This window comes from Elephas maximus, chromosome 19 (genome assembly GCF_024166365.1).
Source record: "Elephas maximus indicus isolate mEleMax1 chromosome 19, mEleMax1 primary haplotype, whole genome shotgun sequence".
Classification (NCBI taxonomy): Eukaryota; Metazoa; Chordata; class Mammalia; order Proboscidea; family Elephantidae; genus Elephas; species Elephas maximus.
This window is the reverse complement of record NC_064837.1, coordinates 48,912,341-48,933,069: the sequence shown is the minus strand read 5'-3', so window position 1 is coordinate 48,933,069 and position 20,729 is coordinate 48,912,341. Positions and strand designations below refer to the sequence as shown.

The 20,729-nt window shown below is 48.0% G+C and overlaps 2 protein-coding genes across 9 annotated transcripts in view; one reads left to right on the top strand and one right to left on the bottom strand.

Moving 5' to 3' along the window:
* The window catches only part of ODAD4 (outer dynein arm docking complex subunit 4), a 46,579-nt gene extending 28,531 nt beyond the window's left edge, over positions 1-18,048 (bottom strand). Inside the window, exons 1-7 of one of the 2 annotated variants that reach the window (XM_049859357.1) lie at positions 17,586-18,048; positions 3,768-3,899; positions 3,384-3,534; positions 2,459-2,520; positions 2,051-2,216; positions 455-679; positions 40-247 (exon numbers count right to left, since the gene is read on the bottom strand). In XM_049859357.1, coding sequence (XP_049715314.1) covers positions 40-247; positions 455-679; positions 2,051-2,216; positions 2,459-2,520; positions 3,384-3,534; positions 3,768-3,836 — 881 coding nt within the window. In that variant the 5' untranslated portion in view covers positions 3,837-3,899; positions 17,586-18,048. Of the gene's footprint in view, positions 1-39; positions 248-454; positions 680-2,050; positions 2,217-2,458; positions 2,521-3,383; positions 3,535-3,767; positions 3,900-5,579; positions 5,800-17,585 lie in introns of those variants that run through there. The other variant, XM_049859356.1, reaches the window with a different exon arrangement.
* Positions 17,244-20,729, top strand: part of ACLY (ATP citrate lyase) — a 38,523-nt gene continuing 35,037 nt past the window's right edge. For 3 of the 7 annotated variants that reach the window (XM_049859351.1, XM_049859353.1, XM_049859348.1), the window contains exons 1-2: positions 17,278-17,384; positions 18,746-18,864. The gene's annotated coding sequence lies outside the window, so the exon portion shown is untranslated. Of the gene's footprint in view, positions 17,385-18,609; positions 18,632-18,745; positions 18,865-20,729 lie in introns of those variants that run through there. The other 4 variants (XM_049859355.1, XM_049859354.1, XM_049859350.1 and 1 more) reach the window with 3 other exon arrangements.

The following is a 20,729-nucleotide window of genomic DNA, read 5'->3' as shown; positions in this document are numbered from 1 at the left end:
CCTGGGCCCTGGCCGCCTGGCCTTCCCCGGGATACTCACTACTCCCTGGCGATCTCTAGGTCCTTTCTGTGACTCTGCAGGGCTGCCGCCATCTGCCCCAGCTCAACCTGGGCATTCCCTATGCAGCTGTACAAGTTTCCAACCAGCTCGTCCTTGTTGGGTACCTCTTCTTTGTTCCACTCCAGCACCCTCTTCAGCACTTTCTCAGCCTTCTGAAGGCTCCCTTCAGCACTGCCGCTGGTCAGCACTGGGGAGGATAAGAGCTGATGTGGGGTGGGGGTAGCCTCCTCATTCCTCAGGGCTGAAGGGATAATCACTCCCCTGGAAGATGCCATCTACAGGTCAGGGGCCAGGGGCTCAGGCTACTGTATCCCTCCTTCCTGCCCTACCTGGCCAAGGCCCAGGGTCCAGGTCCTCTGGAGGCATCTACCAACCCCGTTAGGGTACCACCTACACATGTCAATGTCCTCGAGGCTCTTGAGGATGTAATGGCCTGTCTGCGAGGGACGGCGTTTGCGGTCACGTAGCCATTTCTCTTGCATCAGTTTCCGGTCCCGCTCCCTGGCGTAGATCGGCTTCTGCTGCCTCCAGAAGTCACTACGGGTATCCAGATAGTTGATGCCGGTCATGATGAGGTCCTCCACGGTCAGACCGCGCTTGATGGTGCCTTTAATCAGGTCTGTGGAGAACGGGTGACGGAACACCCAGGTAGAACAGGTGTCTAAGGGAGACGCCTCCTCTTACCTTGGGGTCCCTGCTGCGGGGCCCCTGTGGAGAGCTCTCCCTAGATTGCGAAAACAGGAAAGCAAGAAGAGCATGTGGGTGGCACAGTGGGCCTATCCAGGCAAGGAGGGGGCCAGAGACTCCCTGTTGGCCCTCCCAAGGTAGAGCTAAGAGAAGAGGCCCCTTATAGCAAGATATGGGGAGCTAGCAGAAGGGATGGCTGGTGGGCAGCATTTTAAGAAGCTTCCAGCCCTCCCTCTAGGATCTCTCATTTGGAGCTGTGTCCTCAGAGATGACCGAGTCTAAATGCATGACCGGGCCCAGAATACCAGTGTCAAGTGATTTCCCAGGTGCCAAATGAGTCAATGCATGCTGGGAGCTGGAGGGGGTGTGCCTAAGTTTTGCCCGCTCGCCTGCCCAGAGGTTAGAGCTGGTAGCATAGCTGCATCAGGCCATGTGAGTAATGTTCAGGCCACCCTCCCCTTCACAGAGGCAAGCCCAGGCAGTTCCTCTCAGGGGAGGACAGTTCCTCTCAGTGCAGGCCTGTCACTGAGGAGACTGCCAGTGGAGAGGCTGCCCAGTGACAAACCTGCAAGGAATCCTGCATTTGACCTTAGGAAGTCAGTTCTGGGAAAAGGCATATTTGATTCAAGGGTGATTCCTGCTCAGGCTTATGAGCTAATGGCAAGACCTCCAACCCGTGTTTATAAGAGACACTGATTTCAAGGCTCTGCCCTGTTTTTTGTTGCTGACAGCATAGTGTGATGGAAAAGCATTGAACTGTAGGTTAGTAGGCCTGGGTTCCGGTGTCAACTCCACCACTAACCTGCTTGTCACCTTGGACAAGTTACTCCCCATTCTCGGTCTGTTTCCTCATCTATAAAAGGAGGGATGGACCAGATATTGTTTCAGGATGTTCTAGTACTAATATCCTAGGACCTGCCTTCTACCTCTTCTCAGCTGGATTCCTTTGCCCACTGTAGGGACTGAGGGCCCAGAATACCGCCATCAGGGACTACGGTGGTAACGGAGTCCAAATCTCTGTCGTGCCCTCCCAGGGTACCCAAGTGGTGAAGACCACTGGCTCTGAAAGTGAACTTCTTGGACTCAACTCTGAGCCGTATCACTTTCTACCCATGTGTGATCTTAGGTGAGTTACTTTACCTTTCTGAGGCTTAATGTCCTTATCTGTAAAATGAGGATGATAGTAAAACCTGTCATAGGTCCATGTCAGCTAATATTGTATCAGGGGCTCTGGCTCATGCGTAAGCATCCACCCCAGATTTCCTTTGCCCAAGTCCCCTGTTGCAAACCAAGTGTCTGAAACCTTCGTCCAGTAGGAGCTTCTCCAGATACTCCTTGTCCACATAGAGCTCCCCCAGGAGCTGGCGGACAGTCTTCTCACTCTTGAGCGAGCCCTTCCGCTTGCTCTCTCTCTTGGTGTCATGCAAGAACTGTCTCATGGGATGAGGCTTCTGCTGGGCTTTCATATTCTGGGAATATAGAGCAATCACCAATAGAGTTTCAACAAGCTCAGCATACCCAGCCATGGCCCCAGTCTGTGATCCCAGATTCTTCCTCTAGGACCGCTGTGTGGGCTGAGAACCATTACGTGTATCAAAGACATTGGCTGTCACCTGGTCTGGGAACTGTTAGGCTTCCAAGACCCCTCCGGAGTCTTATGGCCACCTGGCCTCCCCTCAGAGAGATGCAGCCACAGTACCAGGGCCCTTACCTCAGCCTGCTTGCTTAAGAAAGAAAGATCCCCTCTGTTCTCCAGCTTGATTGAAGAAGGACCTGCAAGGACAAAAGTGGGTGTTCAGGTCGGCCAGGCCCCCAGGTATGACCTACCACATATTTTTATGTGGAAATGGCTGACTTTGGCAGGGGTATGGTGGAGGCTGTGGAATGCTGGACCTGAGGTAGCCTCATAGGCAAATGGTGTAGGCTGTATTCAACACTCTCCTAGGAGCAAGACAGCCTCCACTAGCCCAAGGCCTTGACGGCCAGATTTCCAAACAGAGGGAGGCCCTGGGCACATGGGGAGCTCTCCAGGTCTGGGACCATTCCCACACTCTGCTGCCCACAGATCTGAAAACTGTGGCAAGCTCTCACTCCCCTACCGCCTCCCCCTGCCATTGAGCTGATGAGCAAGGCCAGCTCCTGGAGTGCATACACTGAGGGAGTTAGACAGCGGCTAGGCCTGACCCTGTTCTGCACCATGACATCAGGCCAAAGACAGGCCTACTTTGAAACAGCTTTGAGGAAAACCAGATGCTGCATGCTTAGAACAGTAGATCGGGGTCTGGTCTTCCAAGGGGGTAATTCCTAATCCTCAGCAAAATCATCAGCAGCGAAATCCAAATAACGTGACTCCCTATACTCCTGGTGGAGCCCTGGTGGCACAGTGGTTAACAGCTCGGCTGCTAACCAAATGGTTGGCAGTTCAAATCTACTACCCGCTCCTTGGAAACCCTGTGGAACAGTTCTACTTTGTCCTATAGGGTCACTATGAGCCAGTATTGACTCAAGGGCAACTTTTTTTTTTTTTTTTTAATAGTCCTGGTGATGACTGTTCACCCACTGTACCTCAGGACTTCCCCTAAACTTAAGAGTCCAAGAGCCTTCCCAGAAAAGGGCATAGACCTATGGTCACTCACTTCCCACTGAGTTGTTGATGGCTTCCTGGGCTTTCTGAATTCCAACTTTGAATTCCCGGTCAGGTCGCAGCTTATAGCCTCGATGATAGAACACCAAGGCAAACTCAAAGTCTCCCATGGTGTACAGTGTCTCAGCCTTTTGTAAAATCCCCTGGAATGAGAAGAAGTCTAATCAAGGTGGATAGACAAGGCTTTATAGGACTTAGCAATGGTGGAACAGAAGGGTCCTGAGTTGAGGGTTAAAGTTGGGAGCTGGGCAAGTGACCCATGAAGAGAAAATTACATCAAACCCTAGGCTGGTTCTTCAATTACTTACAACCAGGGGCTGCTGCAGGGAATAGCGGTGCTGAAAGCAAGATTGAATCCTCCCACCCAACTACTCACCTTGCAGAAAGTTGGATCACCCTGGAGTGAAGCCTCAGCATCCTTCAGGGATTTCTCTAAATCTCCCATCTTCAGGAAACACTTGGAGCGGGCAACCAGGCAGTTCTTATCTCCATTCTGAAGGTGAAGAGCCTGAAAAAGGAACCACTCAGGGTTGACAGGCACCATGGAGGGCAAGGTATATGCTCTCCTGGAAAGGCCAGCCCCAGGGTTTTAAGGGGACTCTTCAGGCCAGCAACCAGGCCTCTGGATCTTATCAAATGCAAAGCTGCGCAACACTGATCTTTGCTCAGTCAACCTGACTATCTGCATGTGGCTCAGGGCCAACGAGGACCAATCACAGGCTGTTGTGGAAGCCATTGGTTGAGATGTGGGAATAAGCTATTCTGTGGATATACTGGCTTTCCACCAACACCTGGGATCCCCCCGGTCCACTCAGGCAACAGAACCTTAGGAGCTGTTTAGTGCACACCGAATTCATCCACCTGAAATGGATGCACAACACATTCAGAACCAATTTCCAAGGCTGACATGGAGTTGCCATTAGGCGGAATCTATTCAACGGCACACAGCAACAGCAGCAACATGACAAGAAAGCCAAGAGAACTGAACCTGTGGTGCTGGCCCCAGTGTCGGGGTGGAACAATTCTCCCATGTCTTTTCTTCTCCTCTGCTTGGGATAATCACCATACTCTGTAGTGTACTGTCTTTCCTGAGGCATCAAATTGTACCCACCCCTCTAAGACCTTCCTACTTTTCTAAGAAGCAGAAGTAGCTACCATCTTTCCTTTCGTGGAAAAAGGCCACTTCTTACTCCAGGCTACCTTCCCTCAGGGTGTTCTTTTCTCTCTGCCTGAATTTCTGGAATATGGTACATGTTGGCTGATTGGTCAATCATTCTGGTTTTAGCATATGGTTAGTAATTGAAAGGGACAAAAGACTCTTGGTAGCTTGACTTCAGAGGGAATCTTGGGACTGATTAGAGGACTATTCTATCACTCCATGTGGGATAAGAAGTGGACCATTTGTAGCAAGAGAAATTGTCATAAGAATAACTTATAGCTTACTGGGGAGGGAGAATAGTATGCTGATTAGCACCTGAGCACTGGAGTTTGAGAGCTTAGGTTTGAAACCTTCCTCTGCTACTCGTTAGTTTAGTGACCTTGGGCATGTTACTCAACCTCTTTATCAGTTCCTCATCTGTAAAATGGGGCAAGCTCCTTTAGCAGTGTGTCCGATAGCTTAAAACAGCACAGGGGGCAACACTGAGGTTAGTTATAATAACGTTAGTTATTTAGCCAGTTGCTGAGTTGATTTTGACTCATGGCAGCCCCATGTGTGTCAGAGGAGAACTGTGCTCCACAGGGTTTTCAAAGGCTTTTTCTAAAGTAGATTGCCAGGTCTTTGTTCCGAGGTGCCTCTGGTGGGCTTGAACCACCTTTTTTATGAACTCTGTGTGCTGGAGACTTTATCACTTCTACACGCAGCCTTCCAAGCCAATCTCCTAGCCAATGTTCGGATATTGAGACTGCTCTGTGGAAGGAAGCCAGTTAATCACGAATCATTTAAGGAAAGATGTAGGGAAAGGAGTCACTGCTAATCCAAAGAATGGTTATTAATAATTGGGAGGAAAGTAAGTGGGAACTGGCAGAAAATCACCGAGGGTGGGGCTTATCAGTAACCGATGGGGCTAATCAGTGGCATATAAATCAGGGACTAGGAAATAGTAGAAACAATAGTAACTAACTGAACGTGGTTCTACAGGTATCATTCATTAGGACAGGTGATTAATAGGTTCAGAACGCCACTCACATTGCTGAAGCTCTGGGCAGCTTTAGTGAATTCGCCGCATAGATAGAGCCGCTCGCCCTCCGCCATGTACGAGGGAAAGGTGCTTCGCAGGCTCTCATTTTCTGGGTCCGACATAGTAACCCGATTTGGAAACGCTGAAGCGAATACAAGCAGGAAAAGAAGCCCTAGAACTTCGGTCTAGTTTGTAGCAGCTCCGTCTCTTAGCAACCGGGAGACGTAGAGGTACTTCCGGCCCCCGCCCCATGCTGTGCCCTGAATCCCGGAGCGCGACCACTGCCCGTGTGCGCATGCGTCCGTGCTGTCGCTCGCTGGGCTGGGGAGTGGTGCGCGCGTGGCCGGCGGCTGCAAGGCTCCTGCGCTTGGAAAGTGTTGTTGCACGCTCCATCGATTCTCCCCGGAATTGCAACGTGTCCAGAATTTACCGTGAAGGCTCGCGTATCGGCAGCCAAGAAAACAAAAAGGGGTTTGGGGGCAAAGTTCCAAATGGGAGTAAGGCATACGTGGCAAGGATAATAAGCACCGCGTGCCGCCATCGGAAAGAGAGCTCTGGGCTTTTAGTCAGAGTACTTGGGCTGCCTTCACGCGCTCCTGTCACTTCCTAACTGCGTGACCCTGCGCGAGACACAATAACTTCTGAGCCTTAAATTTTCCAACTGCCAAACAGGGATATGAAGATTTAAATAATTATACATAGAAGATAGGAGTCCCTGTTGGGTGGGAAACCCTGGTCGTGTAGTGGTTAAGAGCTATGGGTGGTAACCAAAAGGTTGACAGTTCTAGTCCACCAGGTGTTCCTAGGAAACTCTATGGGGCAATTCTACTCTGCCCTATACGGTCGCTATGAGTCAGACTCCACGGCAATGGGTTTGGTTTTTTTTTTTTTTTGGTGGCACGAATGGTTAAGCGCTCACTACTGGCTGAAAGGTTGGCATTTTGAACCCACCCAGAGGCACCTTGGAAGACAAGCCTGGAGATCTTCCGAAAGGTCACAGCCTTGAAAACTTAACAGAGTAGTTCTGCTCTGCACACGTGGTGTCGCAATGAGTTGGAATCTGTCGGCAACTGATAACATGGAGAATAACGTTGGGTTTTACAATAACTTAACACATTTACTGAGCACCTGATAGTGGCAAGCCCTGACCAAGGCCCTTCCTGACATCCTTACCCACTCTCTCACTTCCTCCCCACCCCCACCCCAAAAAGTGGGCTAGGTGCTTCTAGGTTGGTTCCCATAACACCCTTGGTAGCTCTTTTAACTACCTTTACCATGTTACTTAAAAAACTTCTATTTCAAATGGTAAGATTGTGACCTTCATGCTGTCTGGCACATGTTGTTCACCGTTGGATACCATCCAGTGATTCTAACTCATAGCTATACCATATGAGAGAGTAGAACTGCCCCATAGGGTTTTCTAGGCTGTAATCTTTACAGAGGAGGCCTGGTGGTACAGTGGTTAAGAGCTTGGCTGCTAACCAAAAGATGGGTAGTTGGAATTCACCATCCGCTCCTTGGAAACTGTGGGGCAGTTCTACCCTGTCCTATTCGGTTAGAATCAACTCCAGCAATGGGTCTGGTTTGCGTCAAATCTTTTCAGAAGCAGATGGCCAGGGCTTTCTCCTGCAGAGCCCTGAGTGGGTTCAAACTGCCATGCTTTCAGTTAACAGCTGAGCATGTAACCATTGTGCCACCAGGATTCATAATCTGGCACATAGTAGAAGTTAAATAAATCTTAGTAAAAAGATGTCCTTAACCATGCACAAACAAGTACATGTAAAACTGGAGAAACCTGGTTGTATCAGCATTGATTTTCTGGTTGTATTATTGAACCAAAGTTTTTCAAGATGTTTACTATTGGGGGAAACTGGATAAAAAGTACATGGGATCTCTTTGTATTATTTCTTACAACTTCATGTAAATCTACAATGAGCTCTAAAAAAAAAATCTGAATTAAAGAAAAAGACACCCTTAATACCAAGATAAATAATAACATGGTCCCTTCCCTGGAAGACTTCCATCTAATCAGGTAGACGGAGGCATGGACTAGTAATGACTACCCAAAGTTACATTAAGTTATTCAAAGCTCTGTGTGCCTGTGAGGGAGATGAGGACCATGCTGGGAAGCCCAGATGAGTGAATGATTCAGCCAGGGTGTGGGGTGGGTGGAGATAGCTTCATAGACGAGGTAGCATTTGCTCTGAAGACTAGTAGGGCTGTGTCCATGAGGCCCAGGCAGGGGAGGGGAAGAGCAAAGGCAAGAGGTGTGTAGGCTCCCAGGGTATTTAAGGAGCAGCAGCTGAGTGCACTGAACTGAAACCAGTCCTTTTCTAGGTAATTCGGGTGGGTTCATAGGTGAGTTGAACACCACTGCTGAAGTTACCTGAAGTTAATCAGAAAAATGCTCCTGCAAAGAGGCCTATAGATTTGATGAAATCCCAACAAACCTTTCTGCAGAAATTGACAAGCCGATTCTAAAATGTACACGGAAATACAAATAGCCAAAACAATTTTGGAGAAGAAAAACAAAGAACTTATGCTCTCTGATTTCAAGGCTCATTTTAAAGTGACCACAATTAAGACTGTATGGTATTAGCCTGAAGACAGACATATCAATCAATGAAACAAAATAGAGAGTTCAGGAATAGATCCACACATATATGGTCAATTGATGTTCAACAGAGGTGCCAAGGGAATTCAATGGCAAAAGAATAATCTTTTGAACAAGTGGTGCTGGAAATATTGGACAATCAGATGCCAAAAAAGAAAAGAAAAGGAAACTTGACTCTTATCTCACAACATATTAAAAATTTACTTGAAATGAATCATAGACTTACATGTAAGAGCTAAAACGATAAAGTAGGGGAAAAACAGGAAAAAATCTTAGTAACCTTGTGTCACTTAAATAGGCTTTTGCATGAAAAAAATAAATTTGACTTCATCAAAATTATTATTTGCTCTTTGAAAGATACTTTGGAGAAAATTAATAGACAAGTCTCAGGCTGGGAGGAAATCTTTGTAAAACATGTACCTGACAAAAGACTTGCATCTATAAACCATAAAGGGCTCTCACAACTATAATAATAGGAATGACTCTGTAAGAAGACAACCCAATTAAAAGCCGGCTGAAAGATTTGAATAGATCCTTTGCCAAAGAAGATATACAGATGGCCAATTAGCAAATGAGGAGACATTCAACATCATTATTCATTAGGAAAATTCAAATTAAAAACCACAATGAGATACTGCTATACGCCCACTTAAAAAAAAAAAAAGCCAGACCTATTGCTGTCAAGTTGATTCTGACTCACAGAGATCCTATAGGACAGAGGGTTTCTAAGGCTGTAATCTTCACAGATCAAGGAGATGGATTGACACGGTGGCTTCAATAATGGGCTCACACATAACAATGATTGTAAGGATGGCACAGGACCAGGAAATGTCTCGTTCTGTTGTACATAGGGTCGCTATGAGTCAGCATCTAACAACAACAACAACAATCTTTACAGAAGATTGAGAAACTGCCACATCTTTCTCCCGTGGAGCAGTTGGTGGGTTCAAACCACCAACCTTTCAGTCAGCAGCTGAGCACTTTAACCATTGCGCCACCAGGGCTCCTTACATACTCACTAGAATAGTTAAAATTGGAAAGACTGATCTTACCTGGTGTTGGAGAAGATGTGGAGCAACTGAAACTCACAAACCAAAACCCATTGCCAACAAGTCAATTCCAACTCATAGTGATCCCACAGGACAGAATAGAACTGACCCCACAGGGTTTCTGAGGAGTGAATTTGAACTGCCTACCTTTTGGTTAGCAGCTGAGCTCTTTAACCACAGTGCCACCAGGGCTCCCACATACTTACAGTGGGAATGTAAAATGGTGAAGCCACTTTGGAACAATTTGGCAGCTTTTTTTTTTTTTTTAATTGTACTTTAGATGAAGGTTTACAGAACACACTAGCTGCTCATTAAACAGTATACATATTGTTTTATGACACTGGTTAATAACCCCACAACATGTCAACACTCTCCCTTCTTGTCTTTGGGTTTCCTATTACCAGCTTTCCTGTCCTCTAGTCCTTGCCCCTGGGCTGGTGTGCCCCTTTAGCCTCATTTTGTTTTATGGGCCTGTCTACACTTTGGCTGAAGGAGTGACTTCATTATTGAGCTAAAAGGGTGTTCGTGGGCTATACTCTCGGAGTTTCTCCAGTCTCCGTCAGGCTAGTAAGTCTGGTCTTTTTTGTGAGTTAGAATTTTGTTCTACATTTTTTTCCAGCACTGTCTGGGACTCTCTATTGTGATCCCTGCCAGAGCAGTCTGTGAGGATAGCTAGGCACCATCTACTTGTACCGGACTCAGTCTGGTAGATGTTGTGATAGCTGTGGTCCATTGGTCCTTTAAACTAATCTTTTCCTTGTGTCTTTAGTTTTCTTCATTCTCCCTTGCTCCCAAAGGGATGAGACTAATGAAGTATCTTAAATGGCTACTCACAGGCTTTTTTTTTTAATTTTTATTGTGCTTTAAGTGAAAGTTTACAAATCAAGCCAGTCTCTCTCACAAAAACCCATATACACCTTGCTACACACTCCCAATTACTCTCCCCCTAATGAGACAGCCTGCTCTCTCCCTCCACTCTCTCTTTTTGTGTCCTTTTCGCCAGCTTCTAACCCCCTCCACCCTCTCATCTCCCCTCCAGGCAGGAGATGCCAACATAGTCTCAAGTGTCCACCTGATCCAAGAAGCTCACTCCTCACCAGCATCCCTCTCCAACCCACTGTCCAGTCCAATCCATGTCTGAAGAGTTGGCTTCAGAAATGGTTCCTGTCCTGGGGCAACAGAAGGTCTGGGGGCCATGACCACCGGGGTCCTTCCAGTCTCAGTCAGACCATTAAGTCTGGTCTTATGAGAATTTGGGGTCTGCATCCCACTGCTCTCCTGCTCCCTCAGGGGCTCTCTGTTGTGTTCCCTGTCAGGGCACTCATCAGTTGTAGCTGGGCACCATCTAGTTCTTCTGGTCTCAGGATGATGTAGTCTCTGGTTCATGTGGCCCTTTCTGTCTCTCGGGCTCGTAATCACCTTGTGTCCTTGGTGTTCTTCGTTCTCCTTTGATCCAGATGGGTTGAGACCAATTGATGCATCTTAGATGGCTGCTTACTAGCATTTAAGACCCCAGACGCCACTCTTCAAAGTGGGATGCAGAATGTTTTCTTAATAGATTTTATTATGCCAATTGACTTAGATGTCCCCTGAAACCATGGTCCCCAGACCCCTGCCCCTGCTACGCTGGCCTTCGAAGCATTCAGTTTATTCAGGAAACTTCTTTGCTTTTGGTTTAGTCCAATTGTGCTGACCTCCCCTGTACTGTGTGCTGTCTTTCCCTTCAGCTAAAGTAGTTCTTATCTACTATCTAATTAGTGAGTACCCCTCTCCCCCCTCCCTCCCTCCCCCCTCTCGTAACCACAAAAGAATGTTTTCTTCTCAGTTTAAATTATTTCTCAAGTTCTTATAATAGCGGTCTTATACAATATTTGTCCTTTTGCAACTAATTGCACTCAGCGTAATGCCTTCCAGGTTCCTCCATGTTATGAAATGTTTCACAGATTCCTCACTGTTCTTTATCGATGAGTAGTATTCCATTGTATGAATATACCATAATTTATTTATCCATTCATCCGTTGATGGGCACCTTGGTTGTTTCCATCTTTTTGATATTGTAAATAGTGCTGCAATAAACATGGGTGTGAATATATCTGTTTGTGTAAAGGCTCTTGTTTCTCTAGGATATATTCCAAGGAGTGGGATTTCTGGATTGTATGGTAGTTCTATTTCTTTTTTTTTTCTATTTCTAGCTTTTTAAGGAAGCACCAAATCGATTTCCAAAGTGGTTGTACCATTTGACATTCCCACCAGCAGTATAGAAGTGTTCCAATCGCTCCACAGCCTCTCCAACATTTATTATTTTGTGTTTTTTGGATTAATGCCAGCCTTGTTGGAGTGAGATGAAATCTCATTGTAGTTTTGATCTGCATTTCTCTAATGGTTAATGATTGTGAACATTTCCTCATATATCTGTTAGCTACCTGAATGTCTTCTTTAGTGAAGTGTCTATTCATATCTTTTGCCCATTTTTTCACTCACAGGCTTTTAAGACCCCAGACGCTACTTACCACAGTAGGATGTAGAACATTTTCTTTATAAACTACATTATTTGGCGACTTCTTAAAAAGTCAAGCATACAACCTACCATATGACTCAGCCATTCCACTCCTAGGAATTTACCCAAGAGAAATTAAAGTGTATGTCCACACAAAGACTTGTACACAAATATTCTTAGCAGCTTATTTGTAATACCCCAAAACCGAAAACAACTCAAATATCTATTGACGGATGAATGGACAAATTGCAGTATCTTCACATAATGGAATACTCAGCAATAAAAAGGAGTAAACTATTGATACATGCATAAATAACATTGATAAATCTCAAAATAATTGTGCTGAGTGAAAGAAGCCAGGTGGAAAAATGACTACGATTTAATTTGTGTAAAACTCTAAAGAATGCAGACTAAACTATATTAACGAAAAGCCAAGCTGGGAAAATGAGCAGTAGGGAAGAGAGGGTTAGATTACAAAGAAGCACAAGGAAACTTTTGGAGGTGAAGGATGTGTTCATTATCGTGATTGTGGTGATGGTTTCACAGGGGTATACATACCTCAAAATGCATCAAATTGTACATTTTAACTGTACAATTGAATGGTTTATAATTCTACTCAGGCACACATGGGGTGCTTATGAGTCAGAATTGACTTGACAGCAATGAGTCTGGTTTGGTTTTTGGTATCGTATGCCAATTATACCTAAAGTTAAAGCTGTAAAACATGTATAGTTTTTTGGGGGGGGCAGTTTGCAAAGTACTTTGTGATCTTTGTAACTCTCTAAGAGGGAGGGAGCCACAGATGAAACAAGAGACTTTGAGAGGTAACAGGATTTGCCCCAGGCCATGGCCACCAGGATATAGGTGAGCATCTTAGATTGAATTGGTAGGGTAAAGAGCAGCAGAATTGGATTCCAGCCTGTCTCGGACATTAGCTAGGTGGGTTTCTGGTGTTGCCTCTTTACTCTTTCACTGTGAAATAGAACATATTTATAATAAATAATTACAAGATGAACACCTGTGTAATCAGCACACACAAGAATCATTATATTGCCAACATCCCAGAAGCCCCTGTGAGACCCCTCCACAATCACAACACTATCCCTGCCCTGTCACCCTGTTGCCAGGTAACCACCGTCTTCACTTTTACTGCCTTGGTCTGAGCCCACATCATCTCTTACCTGGATAACTGCAATATCCTTCTAACTAGGTCTCCTTTTTCTACCCTCAGCCCTTCCCTCTTAACACAGCAGTCAAAATATTCCTTTTAAAATGCAAGTCAGATCATGACACTCTGCTGTTTAAAACCGTGCAATGGGTACCCATTTCACTCAGAATAAAAGCTATTCTCTTTCTCATCTGGCCTCCTAGTATACTGTTCCTTGAACAAGAACATGCCAAATATGCTCCTTCCTCAGGGCCTTTGCTCTGGCTGTTTCCTTGGCCTGGAATTCTCTCTCCTCTCTCCTCTTTCCTCCCTATACCCATTGAATTGACTCTTTCCCTCCACCAAGTATTTGCTCACATCTCTCCTTTGCAATTGGTGTCATCCTGAGCACCCTGCTTAATACTGCAACCTGCTTGCCCTCCACCTCTGATCTAGGTATTCCTGATCCCCTTTTACTCTATTCTATTTTTTTTTTTCATAGCATTTACCACTTTCTAAAGTACTTTATACTTTTTTTATTTTATGGATTGTTTGTTGTCTGTTTCCCCGATAGAATGTAAGCTACATGAGGGTGACCATTTCTGCTGGTTAAACTATTATTTCCCCAATGCCCAGAATAGTGCCTGGCATATTGTGTGTACTCTGTAAATATGTATGGAATGAAAGAACTTCTGTCTGCTCTTTGGTGATTATCATTTCCTTGTTCTTTGTATGGATTGAGTTGTGTTGCCCAAAAATGTGTATCAACTTGGCTAGGCCATGATTCCCAGTATTGTGTGATTGTCCTCCATTTTACGATCTGATGTGATTATCCTGTGTGTTGTAAATAATAATCTATATGGTGTTAATGAGGCAGGATTACAAGCAGTTATGTTAACGAGGTAGGATTCAATCTACAGGATTAGGTTGTATCTTGAGTCACTCTCTTTTGAGATATAAAAGAAAGAAATGAGCAGACAGGAGAGGGGCCTAATACCACCAAGAAAGAAGTGCCAGAAGCAGAGCACGTCCTTTGGACCCAGGGACCCTGTGCTGAGAAGCTCCTAGACCAGGGGAAAATGGATAACAAGGACCTTCTTCTAGAACCAACAGAGAGAGAAAGCCTTTCTCTGGAGCTGGCACCCTGAATTTGAACTTCTAGCCTCCTAAACTGTGAGAGAATAAACTTCTGTTTCTTAAAGCCATCCATCTGTGGTATTTCTGTTATAACAGCACTAGATGACTAAGACAATGGACTACCCAGCTATTGTGTCAGGATGGGCCTCTGTCTCTGGCTGTCACAGGGACAGAGGTGATTTTAGAGTTAGACATCCAGGTAGACCCTCCTCTTGGCTGCATCTTTTCCCTCTTCAACCTCCCCATCCCTTCTTTCTTTCTTCCTTCCATTCCTCTTTCCCTCCCTCCCTTCCTCCCTTCATTCCTTCCTTTCTTTCACACATTCATTTTGGCATTCAACCAGGCACATATATATATTGAGTGCCTAATAGTTGCCTAGCCCTGTGCTAGGCACTGGGGGGGCCAAAATGAACAAGGCACATTCCTGGGCCTTGAGGACCTCACAGTCAAATGAAGGAGACCCACTCCTTCTGATTTTCTTTCCCTCCTGCTCACCTGCAGCAGGTTGTAGTGCACAGGGCAAGGGACCTGGAGTCAGAGAGTCTTTACAAGAGTCAGTTGCTCATCTGCAAAATGATGACAGCTCTTAGCTCAAGTGGTTACTGTGAGGATTATATATTACAGCCTATGTCTTTCACATAGTAGATGCTTAATAAATTTCAGCTAAAATGCATTAAAATCTAGGAGTGAGTCATCAGCCAGCCTAAGGGTTCTGGAACTTAGGTGGAATACTCAAAGTCTGGGCATGTCCACCAGCCTCTAGAAGAGGCAGGAAGTGATTCAAATGGGAAGAGCCAAAGGGCTTAGAGCTTTTAAATCAGAGAACAGAAAGATGAGGAGCCTAGATTGAGCAAGTTGAGACAGCCTTTTCTGCGTGGGCATGGTGGGGAATCAAGAGTCTTCCCTGGGAAGGCTGGGGGTTTGGGGTAGGGGCCTGGAAGAAGACCCCTGAGGGAACTGCAAAATTCAGTGGTTGGTTCAAGGGACCTTTTGGTCAGAATCTCTCCTCCCTCACTCCCTGGATAGTCAGTTTCCTGCTGTTCCTGCCCCGAACTAGTTAAACTTGGGCCTAGCAACACCTAGCCAGTTCCCATGGAGTCCACTTCAACTCATCATGACCCCATGTGTGTCAGAGTAGAACTGTATTCCATACAGTTTTCAATGGCTGATTTTTTGGAAGTAGGTCACCAGGCCTTTCTTCCAAGGCACCTCTGGGTAGACTGGAACCTCCAATCTTCCTTTGGTTAGCAGCCTATTACATTAACTGTTTGCAACACCCAGGGATTTCAGCAACACCTAGAAGGGGGTCTTTGTTGCTCAGCAAATATTTATTTAGCACTTACTTTGTGCCAAGTCCTAGTCAAAGTGCTGGGCATACAACAATGAAGAAAACGGACACAAATTCCTACCTTCATGCACATACGCAAGTCTATCTGAAGGATAAATTACTAGAAATGGAATTACTGGGTCAACAGGCATATGCATTTTGTATTTTGATCGACAGGTATTGCCAAATTGACATATAAAGAGTTTGTTATCAGATGCCTGTTTCCCCGGGGTGGTATATTTCTAACCAAAGGGACAATTGCCACACAGTTCATCACTCCTGACTACAATCTTCTCACCAGCCCCAAAAGCTCCTCAGCTGCTGCCCCTCAAAGCCAGAAATTGGGTATCTTCATAGGAAATATTTTCTTTACCTTAGGAAAAAGCGACCCATTCAAAGACTTGTGGAAAACTCTCTAGTACCTCTTCCCCATTTTAGGACCGAGAGAGAGAGGCTATAAGGAGGTGCCATTTCCGAAGGATGCAAATGAAGGAAGGGTCCAGAAAAGGACATCATCAGGGATCACTCGTGTCACACATGGACAGCCAGTTCAGCTTCCTCACTTCTGGCTGCAACTGGATCACAGGGGGTGTGGGGATCCCTTGGGGAAGTTTTTGTCCACAAGAGTGTTGCAATGTGAGTATGACCTGTGGTGCTTGGGAGGAGCACAGACATGTTGATTCTCTGCACACTGGGCTGACCCCTTCACCTAAGCTGGTCAGCCAATGATTCTGGCTTCCTTCCTGGAGCTAGACGGTGGTTTAGGTCAAGGGCAGCCCCAGCTTGGAGACTTACAGGACTGGGGCAGAGGTGGTGGAGGTAGGGAAGCTCCAGAGTGTCAGAACTGCAACAACCAGAACTGATTTCAAATATTCTGCTCCACAAGTCAGACTGTGCATCCCAGTTTTTGGTTTGGAAAATATGACCCACACAGGCAGTGAAGAGAGGGGTGCTGGCAGTTTATTCATTCCAGTGTCTAAGCCTGGGGTTGGGTTGGAGGCAGGAGACTGGCAGAGACAACCCCAGGAGGGCCCTAGCCTGATGCTAGAATCTCCAGTTGGATTCTTAGCTCTGCCCTGGTCCATGCAGGGGTGAGCAGGTGAGTGGGACAGAAGTGACTGGCACTCTCCTAGCCCCACCTGCTCACACCGACCTCTGCTCCATTCCACACTGGCAGGTCTGTATTAGTAGCTGCTGTCAGCTTCGCCCTACACTCTCGGTAGGGAGAATCCAGGGAGGAGAGAGGCCGCATGTGTAAACAGCAAATGCTTCATGTGCCACGGCCGCTTATAAAAAGCGGGTTTAAGTAACTGGGTGCTCAGTAGTTAAGAGCTTGGCTGCTAACCAAACGCTCGACAGTTGGAATCCACCAGGCGCTCTTTGGAAACCCTATGGGGCAGTTCTGCTCTGTCCTGTAGGGTCTCTATGAGTCGGAATCCACTCGACCGCAACGGGTTTAAGTAACTGCTTTTGGTGTGGCCGATTTCAGGCAGCCAAGATGCAGACGTCAGTTTCTCCCATGGGGAGGAAGGAAGGGACTCCCCAGGTTCCGAAAGCGGCGCTACAACTAGTTCCGCCCACACCCCGCGCCCCCCACCTACTGCCATCATACTGGCGGTCCGCCCAGCCGCTGAGCTCATCAGGCCACGGCCCCCAACCCCGTAAATTCTCCTCCCGGCGCAGCCCCGCCCATCTCCCCACCCGAGACCCCGCCCAGCGGGTCGAGAGAGGCGGTGCCCGCCCGCAGTCTGGGACCGACGGGCCAGCGGGACTACAAGTCCCAGCAGACGTGGCGCCCGCCCTTGGGGGCGGGGCAGGCCAGGCAGCGAATTGGAAGGAGGCCTGGCGCTCAGGCTAGAGAGCGCGCTGACCAATCGCCGGGCCTCTCCCTTGGTGAGCCGATGGGGGCGGGGAGAAGCCCGCCTGGGCCGGGACAAAAGCCGGACTCCGGGCGGCAGCTAGAGACCGGAGCGGTCTGGGTAATAGTGGGTGTTACGTGGGGCCCTGTGGAGGGAGCGCAGCGCACAGACCTTCGCAGAGAGGTGAGTGGCGAGCAGCTGTTTTCTCCAAGAGGGGCCTCCCCCACCGGCCCAGAAGCTTCCTGCCTCCCTCCCCATACCCGGAACCGCCTCCCCGATGCTGGCTGGGTGCTCACGCGCCCTTCCTGCACCTGCTTGGAAGTTTTGGGGGGTTATAGCCCGGGACCACGGCCTGTGGCCGCGTGTCGACCACCTCTCACTTACCCAGATTCTAGTTCCTGGGAGTTTGCACAAGGCTTGCTGCCGTCCTTCTCTTCCCTCCGCCAAATTGCATTTCCTCTCTCCTGGAGCCTCTCCCCCGCAACCCGGGAATAGTTACTGTGCCTCCTCGAGTTTTATCGCGCGTCCTTTTGCCCATCCGGGTCTTTCCACCGCATGCCAGGGAAGGGAGGTAGAGAAGGCGGTGGCGGCTCGCCTCCTCCGACCACTCACAAGCGGGGCTCAGGCCCTTCCTCTTAGTTCCTGTTAGGATTGATTGAGCTCCACGCCGAAGTGGAGGGAGCGAGCCAGGCGCGCCGGCGGGGCGGGCCACGCGGGGCCAGGCTGTCCCAGGGTGCCTGAGGCCTTTCCTCGCAGCGAGGACTTGGCTATGGAACAGCAGGTCAGGAAGGACCCTTGTCGCGCTAGAGTGCCGTCGGGCCCGGCCCGAAGCGACAGATGGCCAGGGTGCCCGTCTCCCCACCCCTGGCGCTGACGCCGAGCCTGGCCCAGGCAAGGTCCTGAAGGGGCCGTAGGATGCTGCTGCCGCCCTCCTGTGGGACCTGGCAGCGGGCCAGTCCTTGTGCCTGCTGCTCTCTCCAATCTTGGTAGACACCGTGCAGTATCAACGAGTTTTGCCATTAGGTGGTCCCTGGAGTCGGCCTGGAAGAGGTTTTGGAGAAGGTGGTGGGGAGGAGTGCATAGCCCAGTTTGGTCTCAGCCAGCCCACCCCTCCTCCCATGCGTTCAACTTTGCACTCATTCAGCCCTCTCAGCTCCTTGAATTTCTGAAATGTTGGGTGGGGAACAGCTGGTAGACCCCAGCTGCTGAAAGGGGGTAATTTCCACTTCTTAGAGAGCTTCCTAAACAGCTTGGGGGGCAGTGATGGGAAGAGCCTCAGACACTGGGCAGCTGGTGTCTCTGCCCCCATTCTGGTACTATGCTTGTTTCAGTAGGGGTCACTCACAGAATTCCACCCCTCTCCTTTACTCCAGGGATTGCCTGTCTTTTTGGGGAAAAAAAAAAAAAATCCTGCAGATACTAATCTTAAAGTGAGTAATTTTTGGTCCTCCCACAGAGAGACCCTAAGTAGCAGCCCTGGTACATCCGCCCCACTGATTGTGTCCCAGGGGTGCCTTCCTGGCCAACAGGTTTCTTTCATTCAGGCTTCCCTGCCGGCTGCTTCTGCTCCCTATGGTTGCTGTGGGTGAAGTCAGTCCTGGGTCACTCACCCTGTCTGCAGAAAAGACCTCATTCAGCTCATAAGGTCACTCTCCCTTGAACAGTAAGTGAGTGTGCATGTGTGTGTTCGGGCTTCCTTGGCATGATTTCCCCTAAATGGTCTAGAAATTTATCTGTTACCAGGTAACAGTTCTGGTGTCCAAAAGTGGACCCTCACGGTCTTAGCTTTGCCCTGAAGCCATCTATTACTGGCTTGACAGCACGTTCAGCTCCTGGAAGGCAGCCTGAGACTTTGGTGGCTTCACAAACCCAGGTTGGTGTACACTTTAACTTGGGTCCTGCTGTCACTAGAGCAGATGTTCTTAACTGGTGTTCCGTGGGCCATCAGATCATAGTCACAGGTGAACACTTCGAAATTATATGCACGAGTGCGTATGTGCCCATTTTTCTGGGCCATAGCTTTCTTCATATGCTCAGAAGAGCCTGAGGCCATTGTCCTAGAGAGATTTCAAGACCCCTCTGAGTGATTAAGTTGTGACTTGTGTCCACCTAGTCTCCTCTCTGGATTTGTGAGCCAGTTCCCTATCACCCTGCATTGGTGAATATGCAGAGGCCAGGGTCTCTGTCCCATTTTTTTAATTCTATCACTTAAATTCTTTGTCTCTCCCTGGAGAGGGCCTAAGCCGAAGTGCTCTGGTGGCAAATCTTGTTTTGGTAAACTGGCAGATGTTTTCATCTATCCTGTATCATCTCCCTGTATATCTTCTCCCCTACCCCCTTCCAAAGGCTCTTTGGAGATGGGCTCTCAGATTTGAGATTTGATCTGGGGCTCAAGAAAATTCTGATTTTTTTTTCCAGCTGCAGAAGGTCCCTTTTCTCTCACTTGTCCTTTCCAAAGCTGAGTCTTGTGTCTGTTTTGGGAGATGCCAGGATGGAAGTGTCCGACTGCTCTTTTCTGGGGAGGCCCAGCTGAGGGGCTTTCTTTCTCCTGGGGTTTGTGATCCCATGTGCTAGAAGGGTCTGCACTCCTGAGGGTGGTCAACGGCTGCCCCTCCTCCTCTCCTGCCCTGGGCTGTACTCTATTTGGGAGGGGGGATGTGTGCACATCCAATTTCAGGACCAGTTTTTCTGGTATGAGTCAAGAAGATTGGGATATGGAACTGGAGTGGGTGGGGACTCGAGGACTGTGGGGCACTGGGGCTGGATGGGGCATCTCCTTTGGAAACTCATGTTGAGAAGGAGCCGGAATCATCCCAGGGGAAGGCCAGAGAAGGGAACAGCTCCTCTGAGCCCCTTCCCAGCTCCCCTACTTTGGGCCAGACACTGGGCTGAATGTGCCCATTGTGCTGAGTTTGAGACTAGCTGAGGGAGCTGCCAAGCCAGGATTAGAACATGAAGTCCAGCCTGGCCTACTGGGCAGGGGGAGGTGTAAAGTGGCCCTTGAATGTGGACCTTGCCTGAGCTGGGAATGGAGACCCATCTCCCTCTGTGAGTAAAGCAGCCCACTCCTTATCACCAACCACCTTTATTAGCACTTAGCCTTTTTTCCCCCCAGCAAATTCAACAGCTTCAATTCAAGCTTTTGGCGTGAATTGACTTGGTTTCCCTTCCCATCTCCCTTCTCTCTCTTGTTCCCCCTGACTTGTTCCTCAGGGTACCTTATGGGAGAATGGGTATCTTAGGGCAAGGTGGTGGGGAGGGAAGGTGAAGAAATTGTCATCAAAGACCTTTCTCTGAGGTGGAGGGAGGACTTGGGCCTGGTTCTTAGAGGAACAGTCTCTTCTCTTTGGGGACCAGGAGTAAGAGGTTTTGGGTTCTGGTTTTGGGTCCTCTGCTTAATTAGTTGGGCTTCTTGGGAAAATTATTTTATCCTCTCTGAGCTTCTGTTCCTCATCTTAGAAATGGGGTTATGAATCTACGTGTGCTTCACAGGGCTTTTATATACATATGTTTGTATACGTATGTACA